The sequence below is a fragment of the Zalophus californianus genome, chromosome 12 (genome assembly GCF_009762305.2).
Source record: "Zalophus californianus isolate mZalCal1 chromosome 12, mZalCal1.pri.v2, whole genome shotgun sequence".
Taxonomy (NCBI): Eukaryota; Metazoa; Chordata; class Mammalia; order Carnivora; family Otariidae; genus Zalophus; species Zalophus californianus.
Window position 1 is genome coordinate 9,677,663 of NC_045606.1, and position 17,682 is coordinate 9,695,344.

At 40.5% G+C, this 17,682-nt stretch overlaps 1 protein-coding gene across 2 annotated transcripts in view; it reads right to left on the minus strand.

Annotated features, from left to right (window-relative positions):
• Positions 1 to 263: 263 nt before the first annotated feature.
• Positions 264 to 17,682, minus strand: part of BLVRA (biliverdin reductase A) — a 57,962-nt gene continuing 40,543 nt past the window's right edge. For both annotated transcript variants that reach the window (XM_027574626.1, XM_027574625.1), the window contains 3 exons: positions 8,062 to 8,169; positions 5,937 to 6,108; positions 264 to 640 (listed from right to left, as the gene is read on the minus strand). In XM_027574626.1, the coding sequence (XP_027430427.1) occupies positions 382 to 640; positions 5,937 to 6,108; positions 8,062 to 8,169 (539 nt within the window). In that variant the 3' untranslated portion in view covers positions 264 to 381. The remainder of the gene's footprint in view (positions 641 to 5,936; positions 6,109 to 8,061; positions 8,170 to 17,682) is intronic.

The window sequence follows — 17,682 nt, forward strand, 5'->3', positions numbered from 1 at the left end:
GCAGGGAGGCTCCAATACACTATTTTGCACGAGTGGGGTTTAAAGGCTGGTTCTGCTCTTTACTATCTGGGTGATTCAGACAAGATTTTCCAACGTACTAATGACAACAAACCTGGTAATACCCATCTGATAGGGATGTTGGGAAGAGTAAATGAAATTAGGCATATGAAGCATTTAGCTCAGTTCAACCAAGCGTAGTTCTTTCCTCATCCCTACAACACCTGCCCCCAACTCCCAAATATCACTCCCAACACAGCTCGGGACAGTAAACAAAGCCTGTTTACCCAGGATATGTTTAATTGTAAGAATCGAGATAAAGGTCAACTCTTAATAAAAAGGAAACTATAGTCCCATCTGAGAAGTGTCGCGTGCATTCTTCTCTTACTTCTTTGAGGAGCAGTACTTCTGGATTTCTTCTGCGAGCCACAGGCAATGCAGGATGCGCTTCTGTTCAGCAGCTAGTTCCTTTTCAGAGAACTGGCCCAGGAGTTTCTGGACAAATATATTTTGATCTTTCAGAAAAATATTCTTATTGACTCCGACATTTGGCATATTCTCCAGAGACCCAGATTTAAAATGGAAGCTTAAATGTCGGTTCCGTTTTAGACCGGGCCCTTTCTCTTCAATCCATGTGAGTGGACTGTGAAGACAAAAATCATAAATGTCAGAGATTACAAGGAGGGCAAGTGGATGTTTGCTGGCACCCGGGAATCTGGTAACAGGCTTTCATTGTGCACCCATCTTCCCTGAAGCTGCTGCTCAATGGAGTGGCTCAGGTGGCATCTTGACCTCCACCAGCCTCCCAAAGGCCTTGGGTGATTGTTCCCAACTTTACTGCCAAACAGTCCTTCATCAAATTTTGCCATCAGGCAAGGGAATTCATTCAATGATTTTTGTGGGAACATCAGTTTGTTTGTTTTTTCCTTTTGCGACTGGCTTATGCATAACTTTTTAAAAAAGTTTTTATTTTAATACCAGTTAGTTAATATACAGTATTAGATTAGTTTCTGGTGTACAATATAGCGATTCAACAATTCTATACATCACCCGGTGCTCATCACAACATCCTTCATCCCCATCACCTGTTTAACCCATTCCCGCAACCCCCTTCTCTTCTCTTTCTCTCATTTGTTTTTATCCTGAGTCTCATAGATACAGAGAGCCAGATAAGGGCTACAGGCAATCCATGCACCACCTGAGATTTGTGTGCAAAACTGTTTTTTCCAGGTGTATGTGAATTTTAATGGAAAGAAGTACTTTCATCACATTCTCAAAGAAGTCTATGAGTCCAACGCACATGGCAGAAAACACCAGTGTATCCCTGCTGATTAACAAAGCACCGGTTTCTGTTTCAGAATCTGCCTCCCTCCAACTTCCTGCTAAGGTCAGCACTCACAAAAATCTAAAATCCAAATAGGACAGGCTCCACTTCTGTAAAGTCCCTCCTTCCTCTAGGATTATCTTTTCTGTCTTTTTAGCAGGTCAGAGCTGTGGTATCTGCTTAGTGAAACATGGAGAATCCTCCTAGGTAGGCTCTGACCTAAAGTAAGAAGCTTCACTGAATAACATGACAGAAAAAACATAAAATCTGCTTTTAAAAATACATTCTAAAAGCAATACGGCATTGAATTTAGGGATGTTCTAAATGAAAAAAAAATTCCGCAGTTCTTTCACCTAAATAAAAGAATCTTCAACTTGAGACAATCCTTTCGGATTTTTGCCTATTGGCATACAAATCAAAGTATAGGTAATTTTTGATTATGCTGCTTTTACTTATTTTAAAATATCTGTATGATCCTATAGTGTTGTTTTATTTTTGTCTGCATACCATGCACAATTGATTATATAATTTAATATTTTATTATTGCCAAATATTTAAGCCTCTTTCCAATTTTAAATTAATATGGGTACTCTGCATTCAACATTTCCACACATATATACTCGCATATATAGTTTTCCCCTCTTCTTCTTAGAACAAATTTCTGGCTTGTGGTTGGCCTCTGGCTACCTCTCTTTGCTTTCCCCTCCCTTTTCTTTTCCTAAAGGGATGAGTCAGGGTGAAGGACAGAGCAATTTTGTTGGACTATTGTGCTAACTGATAAAGTTTTCAGTGTGAACACGGAAGGTGTTAAATCTTGAGTACACTTAAAGTTCTCTAGCCTTTTCCTCCCCTGCCACCATTCCTCAAATTTCCTCTCTCCTGTTCCTTTGGGCTGCAACAGGTCAGGCCTGGGGTGGGCAGGTTAGACCAGTGTCACTAAGGAAGAAGGGAAGCTACCTTTTGGGTTTTTCTGCCTCTAGACTGATGGTCCCTGATCAAGCTTAAGATTTAGGTGTGAGGTTACAGGAAAAGGACCCAAGCAGGTCCCTTAAGAATGTTTTGGGTGTTGGAGGGAGCTCAGGGCTGCCTTCAACCTCGGTAAAGGAATCCTCCCCTTTGGCTAACCTAGCTTACCAAGACCTACACTAGAGTGTGGAGGTGTATGTTTAAGAGGAAAAGATCTGAAGTACATAAAGGGGGAGCCATGCCAATAGCCATATATGTAGGGAGACATCAAGGGAAATGCTGATAGAATAACTTCCTTATTTTGTGGTCCTATCTGCTAAAAACTTGAAAAGTCCCAGTTTCCTAACCTCCTAGTCATGTATTTAAGTGAGGATATTGAATGTTGGCACTTTACTGCCAACTGAATGGAGTAGGGCTGAGGATGGCCCTGGTCCACTCAAGTTCTGAGCTTGGACAACACTAAGCTCCAGACATCCCAAACAAAAACACAAGCTTTAAACTCACAGACAACTTCTCCACTCTTCCTCTCTGTGAAACCTTCATTTGCAAATATTTGTATTTGCCAACTTGGGCATGGACTACCTACAAAAAAGGCCTTTTACTGCTCACCTTCTCCAGGGAGGTGTTCAGCCACATACACATCCCTAGTATCAGCATGTGTTTGCAAGCCCGGTGGAGGTGGTGATTTCTAACACTGCTCTCCCCAGGCCCCGAAGGATGAGCAGGCAGGGGAATGCATGGCTTCGACACTATTCCTAGAAGCTGGCTTCAACAGGAGAGCTGAAACTTGTAACTCTCCTATATACTGATTAGCCACGTAAGATTTGGATTAAAAAAGTATTTTTGTTATTTTTATAACGTGTGAAAACTGCTGGTAAGATGGAAACAACATGGGCTGGAGAATCAGCTACACGGGAATTTCCTGGATGACTTGGGATCTAAGACAGTGACACCTGCCTCGCCGGCAGGTGAGAACCACCATAAGGGAAAGACAAGGCCTGGTGTGTTTTCTAGGATACAACTCTCTTGTGCCCTTCCCATGCACTTTTGGGGAGAAGCTGTGACAATCTGGGGACAGGAGACAGGCTGCCTAAGTGTGATTCTCACACAGTTCGTGCCCTTAGCAAGTTTCTTAACCGCTCTGAGCCTCAGTTTCCCAGGTGATAGTAATAACACCCACTTCAGAGAGTTGGTATAAAGATTATGAGAAAATCCTTGTTAAAGGGCTATGTGCCTCACACATAACAAGCACTCAATAAACATTCACTAACCCTAGCATTGGCACAACGGGGATTCAAGTAATGATCTCGGTCTTGCTAGTCCTTTTATTGTAACTTCTCAAGATCATGCCTCCTCTCCTCCCCGACCCCAGCTATGGTTCTGCTGTATTCTACTGTGTTGTTTGAAGGTAGTTATAACTTAAATTGTGTCTGGAAACAACTGGCAGAGTTTCCTAATGTGTAGTAATAACCCTAGAAGGACATCTTCTTGTAGCTTTAAGAAAATGTGGCCTGCAGACTGAGACAAGGTTTGGGGGAGAGAGAAAAGCAGCCCACAGATCCCAAGCATTCCTCCCGGGTACTGTCAGAAGCCAAGACTGCATTCACAGGATAAGATAGCTTTTCTTTATCACAGGGCACACTACACCAAGGGCTGTGTAAGCCAAGCAGGGACCCATTTGCTTTGAAGAGCTGCAATTCAGCCAAGTTTTCTATCCTGGAAGTTATTAAAATGATTCATGTATGAATGAGTGATAGCCTGTAAATCAAAAATTCATATTCAGGTCAGACAAAGAATCTAAGAGACAGTAGTTAAATTAGTAAACTACTAAAACAAAGGTTTTCAATCTATCTAAAAATTTTTGGTTATGACTCAGATTTTTAAAAATAAACGATCTTTACAAACTCGTATCAAAAAGTTGGTCTCACTTCTTAAATATTCATTTCCATGGCTAGTTTTGTTTAACTGAGGTATAGTTGACATTTAACATTGTACTAGTTTCAGCCCACAGCTAGTTTTTTTTTTTAAGATTTTTATTTATTTGATTATTTATTTGAGAGAGAGAGTGTGAGCAGGGGAAAGGGCAGAGGGAGAGGGAGAAGCAGGCTCCCCACTGAGCCAGCTGGGAGCCCGATGTGGGGCTCGATCCCAGAACTCCAGGATCATGACCTGAGCCGAAGGCAGATGCTTAACCGACTGAGCCACCCAGGCACCCAGCCCACAGCTAGTTTTAAAAGCACACAGGCTTTAAAACATTTCATAATGTGATGACAAAAATTAACATTAATGCTGTTTATTCACTGCTTTAACACTGAATACAAATAAGTTTGAGATATTCAAAATACTCTGATCCACCTAAACAGTGAACATGAATAAGAAGTGTATCACTTTCCCTATGCAGTTGTGGTCGTGTGAGATTAAAAGTACAATCTGTGAAGTAGAAAGTATTATATGAAATTAAGAATTTATTATAATATGATGTTTGCCATCTGCCCCAACCCCTCACCTGATGCTTGCCTCCCCTTTGCAATAATGCAAGTCAGTCTCTGCTTCCCTCACATCTTGTTTCCTGTCTGACTCCTACTCAAATTTCAAGACTGAGCAAAGCACCTTTTCCTCTGAAAAGCATGACCTGACCTCTCCAGGTTCCCCTTTCCTCTGCTCCTGCAGCACCTTGAGCGACCTTTAGCTCTGCCTACAGGAGACTGCACCTGTCTGTGGGGATGGTCGGACCATAGCTGCAATTCTAACACAATGCTGGTGGTCAGAGCCAGGGTCTACCAGTGCGATTCCTCCAAATGCAGCACTTCGAAGCTCTGCATACTTGACCTTCATCTGTGACTTCTGCCTTTCCCTTGCAAAGAGGAAACTCCTCAAATGGTCATAGATCAGGCTTCATTCAGGAACTCAAATACTTTTCTCTTTTTGTAAATGCCCACCTGTTTCTTTTATTATCAAGAGACCCACCTATCTGGGAACACATATAGAAACACCACAAAACACTTGCTGTTTTAAATATTTTACAGAGCCTAAGTGCTTTTTAAGGAAAACTATGAATGTACTTTTGTTTTAAAAGCCTTGGTATAAAAAATAAAGAATTAGAACATTTTGGGAACAGTATGACAGTATGATATAAAGCTGAGAAACAAAACTTTAAATTTTGGTCACTGAGGGATGAGATAATTGGCCATGTGATAATAAACAAGCAGGGTAAAATGTCAATGGCAAGATCTGGGTAGTAATTTGGGTATGCACGGCAAAATTCTTCCAACTTCACATACTGTATGTCTGAAACTTTCATAATGAAATGCTGGAAAACATTCGGGTCACGGAGGTAACTGGATTTCTGCTACCACCTCTGGTACTGCTTCCTTGTGTGGCTTACACAACCTGCTCAAATTCTGTAAGCCTCTATTTACTTCCTGGCAAGGGGCTCATGTTTGTCTTATTTACCTTCCAAGCTGCTGTGAGGATGAAATGAAGCAACATAAGTGAAATCGCAGCACCTCTTCTGTCTACAAAAGCAGACAGCCCTTCCAGAGTCGGGGGGGGGGGGGAGTTTAGGCCCTCTGGGCTTTGTCTAGATTCTCCTTTGGGAACACAGGACAATGTCTTCAAGTTTCCTGCTCCTCAGTTTCTCGCAACCTACCGTTTGTTCTCTGTCTCCAAGCACACAGTCATTTTCATATATTGATCTTCCTTTCGCTCTTCCAAAGTGGCGGATACAAGCGAGAGCTCCCCAAACAGGGAGACCAGCCAGGTCAGGCGAGAAATGCCACTAAACGCAGGGAAGCCAAACCGCTCTTCTTCTAATGGGCTAGCTGCGGAGAATCACAAATACCATGGGAACTGGGAAGTAAGGTGGAGGGCAGAGGGAGCTTGTGGGCAGGGTGGCTGTGGTAGGGTGACCTTGCCTCCCCACATGGTGTGCAAGATGACTCCGAATATTTAGGTGCCTGAATGAAAACTCTCATAAAAGCATCTCTCTTTTTTCTTGTTTATTTAATTCAATTTTGTTAGGAAAATAAGACCTTTTATTGGAAATAGTAGTCCATCTAGCCCACAGGATAATAAAAATATTTCAGGCTTCTAATATATATATATTAGATATACCCATATATGATGTATAGTTTACGTATAGTAAACACATGTACACTTATATATACAAACATCAACATCGTCTTCAGTCAGTGATTTAAAGAAGTCTTGTGCAAGAAGAAGAATCAAGGTATTTCAGCCCGAGTCTATATTCTGATAAATACCGTGTAACTATCTGTGTAAATGACAATAGGCTGAAGGCGCCGTGAGAGCTATGAAGGAAACAGCAATGCCTCCAAACTATGTCAATATCAATGGAAGTGATACAGTGTCGTGTTTTCTCAGTCTTCATAATCTCCTATATCAAAGCACATTCAAAAGAATATTTGTGTGAGAAATACGTGTGGTCAAGATATTGCTCCTGACTGTCCTCGGCCCAAATTTTAAACACAATCCAAATTTAAAAGACTACATACCTGTTACATTGTTTATAAACCAATGATTTCTTATAAATTTGATACTGACTTCAAATTCATAATTATGCCTATGCTTTAAAAAAGTTATAATTAAAAGTTATAAATTATAAAAGTTATAAATAAATATGTTATAAATAAAAGCCAACAAAATTATAAGTCTCATAGGCAACATGGTTTGGAAGTGCTAGGACCTAGGTATCGAACTCACAAAAGAAAGGTTTCCCCTCGGCCGATTACTGTTTGCTCTTATTGTTCAGAGAGGACACAGCGGCCATCAAATGTCTGAGCCATGAAGTCAGAGGCCTGAGCTCCAACCTGGCCTGGCCACTTGGCTGTTTTTGTCAACTCTGTGAAGCTACTCACATCTCTGATCTTCCTTTTTTTCCTGTATAATGGGGGTATAAATACACACTTTATAGGACTGTCATATGAATTAACATGAATGAGTGCATGTCACATACTTAGCACAGTTCCTTGTATAGATTAGTGGTTATTATTTGTTACAACAACCCTATCATTAGTTTAAAAGATGAAGGTGGATTTTGAAATGATGTTCCACTGTTATTTCCTGGAAGTTCATGAGATGAATGGTTTTGCCACTTAACAATGCCTGGCCACGTCAGGGTTTTGCTTTCATAAGGAGAGCCCTCAGGAGAGGTGGCCCAGATACCCTAGCCAGATAAGGAGTCCATACAAAGGTCACCCCAAGAGCAGGAGCCTCAAGGATGCTCATTTCCTATTGCTAATGGAGCTACTCAAATAATGACCAATATAAATAATCAGATATACAGTAGGTCAAATATTCTGGCTGCAGCCAATGTCCTCGTTAACTTATTGGAGGAAGAAAGGGGCTATGCATATTGTTTGCTCTGCAAAGAGGATAAAAATGTTCTCTCCCCAAGAACCTGTCTCAGTCCATTTTGAACCTCCTACGGAAAAATAATCTCCAATTTGTTAAGATTTAATAAGGAAAATTCTACACCTAATAGGTTGGGATGGAAGCATTAGTAAATTTAAAATCTCTAACATACTTTTTACCTAAGGCCCACAAAAGCACTTAAATCTCATTTGAAGAAAGAAGAAAAATAGGTATTTTTATTGTTTGTGGCAGCATGGGCAGATAATATTAAATTGGCCTTCAGTCTGAGAGTCTTTAGCGACAATGAATCCAAACTAACATCCTAGAGAACTAGGAAAGAACCCAGTTAGCCTACCAGCCTCCCCCGTTCCACATGACCTGCGATCCCACCTCAAACTGACCTGTGAAGAGAAGAGAACCTTTCAGCAGGTCTTTCCCCACCACTTCTTTTTTCAGGAATGCAAACTCCTCCATCAAGAGTTCAACATGCTCCTCATGCAAGACCTTCCCTGTCATGACGAAAAATGGGGGTGAAAAAGGCAGTCATCATCAGCTGTGTATAGATGTGCATCCCAGATTCCAGGCCTGTCTTCCCCCAGCACAGGGTACAGAGGCCGCGGAACCACTGTGGTACCCCTGCACCCTTACATAACCCAGCTGAAGGTGGTGCCAGGGCCAGGCTTGAAAGAGAAATCAAAATCTAAGAAAGCAAGATGGCATCCACCTGCCCCAAAGGCAAGATGAGATCAGGGAAGTGTCTGAGCCGAGTGTTAAGTTCTCTTCTAGCCAGAAGGGGACAGCACAGCATAAAAATCTAAGAAACACGAAGACTAGGAACTGTGGGGACTGGAGAGGAGCTAAAATTAGACTATTTCAAAGAGCTGGAAGAACCAAGTGATTTTTCTCAAATTACCCAGGTTGAAGGGAAGACAAACAATATATTCATAACCAAAATTTTGGATTATAAAATAAAGCTGTTAAAAAGTTTTGCTCTGGTGGCTTCTTCTTATTAGGCTAGAAGTTTCACAAAGTACCAGAACTATTTTCCCCCCTCTTTGATAGCTCTTTATTTTCAACTAGTCTCACATGTCTATTTTTCTCATATACATTCCCCCCATATTACTGACCTCTTTTGTTTTGTCCACAAAACAAAAACAAAACCACCAAGAAAAACTTAAAGTACAATTAAAGCTCTTTGGTTCAAGTATGCTTTGCTTAGCGTTTCCCTTTTAATTTATTTTTATATCTTTATGGCTTATTTACTACTTGTTATAAGTTTGTACCCTTAAACTTTATAAATATTACCCCCACACACATCCTATCCCTTGTTAATCACCGTTTCATTGGGTTTTTTTTTACAGGTTTGACTTTCTAGACTCCACATATTAGTGATATCATATAGTACTTGCCTTTCTCTGACTTATCTTACTTAGCATATTCTGCTCAAGATATACCCATGCTGTTGTAAATGGCAGGACATCCTCCTTTCCCGTAACTGAATATTCCACTTCATGTATGTACCACACCTTTTTAAAATATTCATCTGTTGATGGGCATTTGGGTTGTTGCTATTGTGAATAATGTGGTGATAAATGTGGGAGGGCATATATCTTATCAAAATCCCATTTTCATTTTCTTTGGATAAACATCCAGAAGTGAAATTGCTGGACTGTATGGTAGACCTATTTTTAATTTTTTGAGGAACCTCCATACTGTTTCCCACTAACAATGTATATGGACTATCCTTTTCACCTTTTACCAGCACCTGTTGTCTCCTTTTTTCTTGCCATTCTAACAGGTGTGAGGTGATCGTAACTCATTGTGGTTTTATCTGCATTTTCCTGATGATGAGTGACATTGAGCATCTTTTCACATGCCTGCTGGCCATGCTGATACCCTCTCTGGAAAAAATATCTATTTAAGAACTATTTTGTGATTAAGTATAAAGTGTGTTTAAGATCTATACTTTCACATAAACACAGAGGGAAATCTGGGACACTGGGAGGTGCTCCTGGGATATTGGCCATTGTTTATCCCAGCTTCACAGAAAACTGCAGAATGGGGTGGGCTTGCTCTTGCACCTTATGAGTAAGCAGGCACATCGCCTGAATCTCCACAGAGTTAGGTGTGTGGGAGAGTGAGATTCCTTCCGCCCACTACCTAGCCCATGAATATGGCAAAGAAAGCTTCTTACAATAAACAGAAGCTTCTCCCCTGTGGTGGTTTTATCCATATTTACATGCCTATGAGGGGACTTGGGCATCTGGGAAGTTGGACCATGCTATATTCTCTCCAGAACTAGTTATATATTTCCATTTCTATATTTCCATATCCCTGGTCATTAAAGAATTTTTTTATCTTTCAGATCGCCTGAGTAGCTCAGTTGGTTGAGTGTCTGACTCTTGATTTCAGCTCAGGTCATGATCTCAGTGTTGTGGGATTGAGCCCCACATTGGGCTCCATGCTCAGCGCAGAGTGTGCTTGAGATTCTCTCTCCCCACTTCGCTGCCCTCCCCCCCACTCATGTTCTTTCTCTCTCTCTCTAAATAAATTAATTAAAATCTTAAAAAAAAGACTTTATCAAAGATATGGCACACACACACACACACACACACACACACACACAATGGAATATTACTCAGCCATCAAAAAGGATGAAATCTTACCATTTACATCGACATGGATAGAACTGGAGGGAATTATGCTGAGTGAAATAAGCCCATCAGAGAAAGACAATTATCATATGGTTTCACTCATATGTGGAATGTAAGAAACAGCACAGAGGACCATAGGGGAAGGGAGGGAAAACTGAATGGGAAGAAATCAGAGAGGGAGAAAAACCATAAGAGACTCTTAACTATGGGAAACAAACTGAAGGTTGTTGGAGGGGAGGTGGGTGGGGGGTGGGGTAACTGGGTGACCGGCATTAAGGAGGGCACATGATGTGATGAAAACTGGGTGTTATATGCAACTGATGAATTACTGAACTCTACATCTGAAACTACTGACGTACTATATGTTGGCTAATTGAATTTAAATAACAAATAACTAAATAAATAAAAGACTTTACCTTTCAACTGAATCTTTACTTATTTTTCTATCATTCACTCAATGATCTATTGTGATAAACACATGTGGTAACTACAGCATACATACATACACACCGATTCATATACACATATTCCTAGATCTCTTTATTGATCACACCTAGAGTACAAATCTTGATATCAAAATAGAATTTATTGCACTGATGCTGGGAACCTAAACTGATGCAGCCACCATAGAAAACAATATGGAGTTTCCTCCAAAAATTAAAACTACCACATGATCCAGCAATTCCACTACTGGGCATTTATCCAAAGCAAATGAAAACACTAATTCAAAAAGGTATCTGCACCCTCATGTTCACTGTAGTATTATTTACTAAGACATGGCAACAACCTGTCAACTGATGAATGAATGGACAGAGAAAATGTGACATAAATATACAATGGGATATTATTCAGCCATAAAAAAGAAGGTAATCTTACCATTTGCAACAAAATAGGTGGACCTTGAGGGCGTTATGCTAACTGAAATAAGTCAGAGAAAGACAGACAGCACATGATCTCACTTATATGTGGAATCTAAAAAACAAACAAACAAAAACAAAAAACCCCAGCAAACTGACAGATACAAACTGAGCAGATACAGAGAACAGGTTGGTGGCTGTAAGAGGTAGGGCTAGGGGCTGGGCAAAATAGGTGAAGGTAGTCAAAAGGTCCAAACTTCCAATTATAACTGGAATGATAATGTCATGGAAATATAATGTACAGCATAGTTACAATAGTTAGTATTGTACTATATACTTGCAAGATGCTAAGAGAAGTGATCTTAAAAGTTCTCATCACAAGAAAAAAAAACTGTGTGGTGATAGGTGTTAACTTATTGTGATGATCATTTTACAATATATATAAATATGGGATAATTACACTACATACCTGAAACTAATATAATGTTATGTGTCAGTTATATTTCAATTTAAAAATTAAAAAAAAAAAACATTCACCACTAAATGAACCTTAGCTCCTTGGAGAAATGGCTAAGTGCACAGCTGAGGCAGAGAAAGCACACAATGAACACAAACCAGTTTATGCCGGAAAGCAAGGAACTGCTCAAAGAATAATGGAAATACGATTAAATGACACAAGAGCTAGCAATAAAAAGGTCCCCACTAATCATATATGAAACAATTTTAATATCAAAATAAATAAAGTAGATTATAATACATTTAATTAAAAAAAGAAGCCATGAATCAATCCATACTGATATAAATTCATAAATGAATAATCAGAAGTGTGATAAATAATGGGTATTTATCAAGTTTCAAACTACCTCCCCACAAAATAATCATTAATACAAAGTGGGAAAAAGTAACTTTCACTGTAGAAACCTGGCAGACACCACCTTAATCCTAGGATATAATTATGAATGGACAAATTGAATTGGATGCCACTTCTTTCACTTAGAAGAACACAGCATCAGAAAGATGGCGGAGGAGTAGAGGACCCTATTCCAACAGTCCCCTGAATTTAGCTGGATATCTACCAAACCATTCTGAACAGCCACAAAATCAGCCTGAGATGTAAGAATATACATCGGGATCTCTACAAGCAGAAAAACATGACCCGTCCCCAGGTATGAAGCGTGGAGCTGTGATTCTGCGGGCAGACATTGGAAGATAAACAGAAAGGGGAGGGAGCCGCCATAAGCTGGCGCTGGGAAGGTGAGATAACACGGGAATGCAAAAGCATCCTGCACTGGGGACCGGGCACAGACTCACAGACGGGTAGCAGCAGGGAAAGGACTTTAGTCCAGCCCCCAGACAGGATCCAGGAGCTGCAAGTGCACACGCACGAACCAGGGGTGGCTCATGGTTTTAGAAGCACAAAGGGCAGAGATGTGCCTGGCCCTGGGATCGACCTATGGGAGTATTGCTGTGGGGCACACAACAGGGGAGGCTAAGGTTTTTAGCAGTGCAGACAGACACAGAGACTATGAGTCCTGGAGAGCTGAGTGGAAGAGCAGACTGCAATTTCTCTGTTCTGAGACAGAGGTTTAGATGCAGTTACTTCTGCTCTGATTCTCGTAGGAGATGTGGAAAACCGCCAGGGAAAGCCGCAAGAGAACAAAAGCCCCAAAAACCAGTTTTAACTGATTTAAAACTCCTCCTAACAGGGGGCAGGACAACTCTGCCCAAGCAGGGTTGCCTGAGTAACATCGCGGCAGGCCCCTCCCCCAGAAGACAGGCTGGAAGAACAAGAGGCAGACAGCCCTAAGGTCCCTACAAAACAGGTGCATCTTGCTTGGGTCCTGGTTAATACTTTGGATTCTGCACATTCCCTCAACCACACCTCAACAGAATGACTAAGAGGGGGAAGCCCCAACAAAGAAAAGAATCAGAGACTGTGGCCTCTGCCACAGACCTAATGGATACGGATAAAAGCAAGATGTCAGAGACAGACTTCAGAGTAGAAATTATGAAGTCAATATCTAGGTTTGAGAAAAATATTAGCAACAGTATAGAATCTCTAAGGGCAGAAATGAGATCTAATCAGGCTGAACTTAAAAATGCTATGAATGAAATGCAGTCTAAACTGGATACTCTGACTGCCAGGGTAAATGAGGCAGAAAAATGAATTAGTGAGCTAGAAGATAAGATGACAGAAAAGAAGGAAACCGAGGAGACCTGTGAAAAACAGATTAAAGCCCAAGAGATCAGACTGAGAGAGGTTAATGACACCATGAAACGTTCCAATGTCAGAATACTGGGATCCCTGAGGGGGTGGAGAGACAGAGAGGTCTAGAAGATATACTTGAGCAAATTGTAGCTGAGAACTTCCCTAATCTGGGGAAGGAAACAAGCATTTGTATCCAAAAGGCAGAGAGGACCCATCCCATGATCAAAGAGAACAAATCAATGCCTTGACATATAATAGTAAAACTATCAAATCTTAAATCCAAGGAAACAATCCTGAAAGCAGCTAGGGGGAAGAGATTTCTTACGTACAGAGGGAGGACCATCAGAATAACATCAGACTTGTCTACAGAGACCTGGGAAGCCAGAAAGGGCTGGCAAGACATATTCAGGGTACTAAATGAGAAGAACATGCAGAATACTTTATCCAGCAAGGCTGTCATTTGGAATGGAGAGACAAGGAGCTTTCAAGACCAGCAGAAACTGAAGGAATATGTGACCACCAAGCTGGCCCTGCAAGAAATATTAAGGGGGGGGGGTTTCTATAAAAGAAGAAAGACCCCAAGAGTAATATAGACCAGAAATTTACAGAGACAATCTATAGAAACAAGGACTTCACAGGCAACATGATGGCAATAAAATCGTATCTTTCAATAATCACTCTCAACGTGAATGGCCTAAATGCTCCCATGAAATGGCAAGGGTTGCAGACTGGATACAAAGACAGGACCCATCCACATGCTGGCTATAAGAGACTCATTTTGAACCTAAAGATACATCCAGACTGAAAGTGAGGGGATGGAGAACCATTTTTCATGCCACCGGAACTCAAAAGAAAGCTGGGGTACCCCAAAGATACAAATGTAGGGATCCAATGGGGTACGTGCGCCCCGATGTTTATAGAAGCAATGTCCACAATAGCCAAACTATGGAAAGAGCCTAGATGTCCATCAACAGATGAATGGATAAAGAAGATGTGGTATTTATATACAATATTATGCAGCCATCAAAGAAATGAAATCTTGCCATTTGCAAAGACGGGGATGGACCTAGAGGGTATTATTCTAAGTGAAATAAGTCAATCAGAAAAAGACAAGTATCATATGATCTCACTGATATGAGGAATTATTAATCTCAGGAAACAAACTGAGGGTTGCTGGAGTGGAGGGGGGTGGGAGGGATGGGGTGGTTGTGTGATAGACATTGGGGAGGGTATGTGCTATGGTGAGCGCTGTGAATTGTGCAAGACTGTTGAATCACAGACCTGTACCTCTGAAACAAATAATACATCATATGTTAATAAAAAAAAAGGGGGGGGGGCGCCTGGGTGGCTCAGATGGTTAAGCGTCTGCCTTCCGCTCAGGTCATGATCCCAGGGTCCTGGGATCGAGTCCCGCATTGGGCTCCCTGCTAGGTGGGGAGCCTGCTTCTCCCTCTGCCTCTGCCTCTCTCTCTCTCTCTCTGACTCTCACGAATAAATAAATAAAACATTAAAAAGAAAGAAAGAAAGAAAGAAAATGATCCAGAACAACAAAAAAAAAAAAAAAAAAGAAAAGAAAAGAAAGAAAGAAAGAAAGAAAGAAAAGAAAGCCAGGGTAGCAATTCTTGTATCAGACAAATTAGATTTTAAGCTAAAGACTGTAGTAAGAGATACAGAAGGACACTATATCATTCTTAAAGGGTCTAGCCAACAAGAAGATCTAACAATTGTAAATACCTACACCCCCAACATGGGAGCAATCATCTACATAAGCCAACTGTTAACCAAAATAAAGAAACATATTGATAACAATACATTAATTGTAGGAGACCTCAATACTCCATTTTCAGCAACAGACAGATCATCTAAGCAGAAGATCAACAGAGAAGCAAGAGCTCTGAATGACACACTGGACCAGATGGACCTCATAGATATATACAGAACATTCCACCCTAAAACAACAGAATACTCATTCTTCTTGAACACACATGGAACTTTCTCCAGAATAGACCACATACTGGGTCACAAATCAGGTCTCAACCGATACCAAAAGACTGAGATTATTCCCGGCCTATTTTCAGACCACAGTGCTTTGAATTTTCAGACCACAATATTAGTGACAGTATAGAATCTCTAAGGGCCACAGTGCTTTGAAACTGGAACTCAATCACAAGAGAAAATCTGAAAGGAATTCAAACACTTGGAAGCTAAAGACCATCCTGCTAAAGAATGTTTGGGCCAACCAGGAAATTAAAGAACTTAAACAACGCATGGAAACCAATGAGAATGAAAACACATCAGTAAAAAAACCTATGGGATACTGCAAAGGCGGTCCTACAGGGGAAATACATAACCATCCAAACCTCACTCAAAAAAGTAGAAAAATCCCGAATACACAAGCTAACCTAATACCTAAAGGAACAGGAGAAAGAACAACAAATAAAACCTAAACCATGCAGGAGAAAAGAAATAATAAAGATTAGAGCAGAGATCAATGAATTAGAAACCATAAATACAGTACAGTAGATCAACGAAACTAGAAGCTGGTTCTTTAAAAGAATTAATAAGATCGATAAACCACTGGCCAGACTTATCCAAAAGAAAAGAGAAAGGACCCAAATCAATAAAATCATGAATGAAAGGGGAGAGATCACGACTAACACGAAGGAAATAGAAACAATTATTAGAAATTACTGTCAGCGACAAATTAAGCAACGTGGAAGAAATGGATGCCTTCCTGGAAACTTACAAACTACCAAGACTGAAACAGGAAAAAATTGACAATCTGAATAGACCAATAACTAGTAACAAAATTAAAGCACTGATCAAAAACCTCCCAAAAAACAAGAGTCCAGGGCCAGATGGCTTCCCAGGGGAATTCTACCAAACTTTTAAAGAAGAAATAACACCTATACTTCTGAAGCTGTTTCAAAAAACAGAAACAGAAGGAAAACTTCCAAACTCCTTTTATGAGGCCAGCATTACCTTGATCCCCAAACCAGGCAAAGATCCCAACAAAAAGGAGAATTATAGGCCAATATCATCCTGATGAATATGGATGCTAAAATTCTCAACAAGATCATAGCCAACAGGATCCAACAGTACATTAAAAGGATTATCTGTCACGACCAGGTGGGATTTATTCCTGGGATGCAAGGGTGGTTCAACATTGGCAAATCAATCAGTGTGATAGAACACATAAATAAGAGACAAGAACCATATGATCCTCTCAATTGGTGCAGAATAATCATTTGACAAAATACAGCATTCTTTCCTGATTAAAACTCTTCAGAGCGTAGGGATAAAGGGAACATTCCTCAATTTCATAAAAACCATCTATGAAAAACCCACAGCGAATATCATTCTCAATGGGGAAAAAGCTGAGAGCCTTTCCCTTAAGATCAGGAACATGACAGGGATGCCCACTCTTGCCATTATTGTTCAACATAGTAATAGAAGTCCTAGCATCAGCAATCAGGACACAGAAAGAAATAAAAGGTATTCAAATTGGCAAAGAAGAAGTCAAACTCTCCCTTCACAGATGACATGATACTTTATGTGGAAAACCCAAAAGACTCCACCCCCAAATTACTAGAACTCATACAGCAATTCTGTAATGTGGCAGGATACAAAATCAATGCACAGAAATCAGTTGCTTTTCTATACACTAACAATGTAACTGTAGAAAGAGAAATTAGGGAATTGATTCCATTTACAATAGCACCAAAACCCATTAGATACCTCGGAATAAACCTAAGCAAAGACGTAAAGAATCTATACTCCAGAAACTACAGAACACTTATGAAAGAAATTGAAGAAGACACAAAAAGATGCAAAAACATTCCATGCTCATAGATTAGAAGAATAAATATTGTTAAAATGTCTATGCTGTCCAGAGCAATCTATACTTTCAACGCCATCCCGATCAAAATACCAATGGCATTTTTCAAAGAGCTGGAAAAAACAATCCTAAAATTTGCATGGAACCAGAAAAGACCTTGTATCGCCAAGGAAATGTTGAAAAAGAAAACCAGGGTGCCTGGGTGGCTCAGTTGGTTAAGCGACTGCCTTCGGCTCAGGTCATGATCCTGGAGTCCTGGGATCGAGTCCCACATCGGGCTCCCTGCTCAGCGGGGAGTCGGCTTCACCCTCTGACCCTCTTCCCTCTCATGCTCTCTGTCTCTCATTCTCTCTCTCTCAAATAAATAAATAAAATCTTTAAAAAAAAAAAAAGAAAGAAAACCAAAGCTGTGGGTATCACGTTGCCTGATTTCAAGCTATATTACAAAGCTGTGACCACCAAGA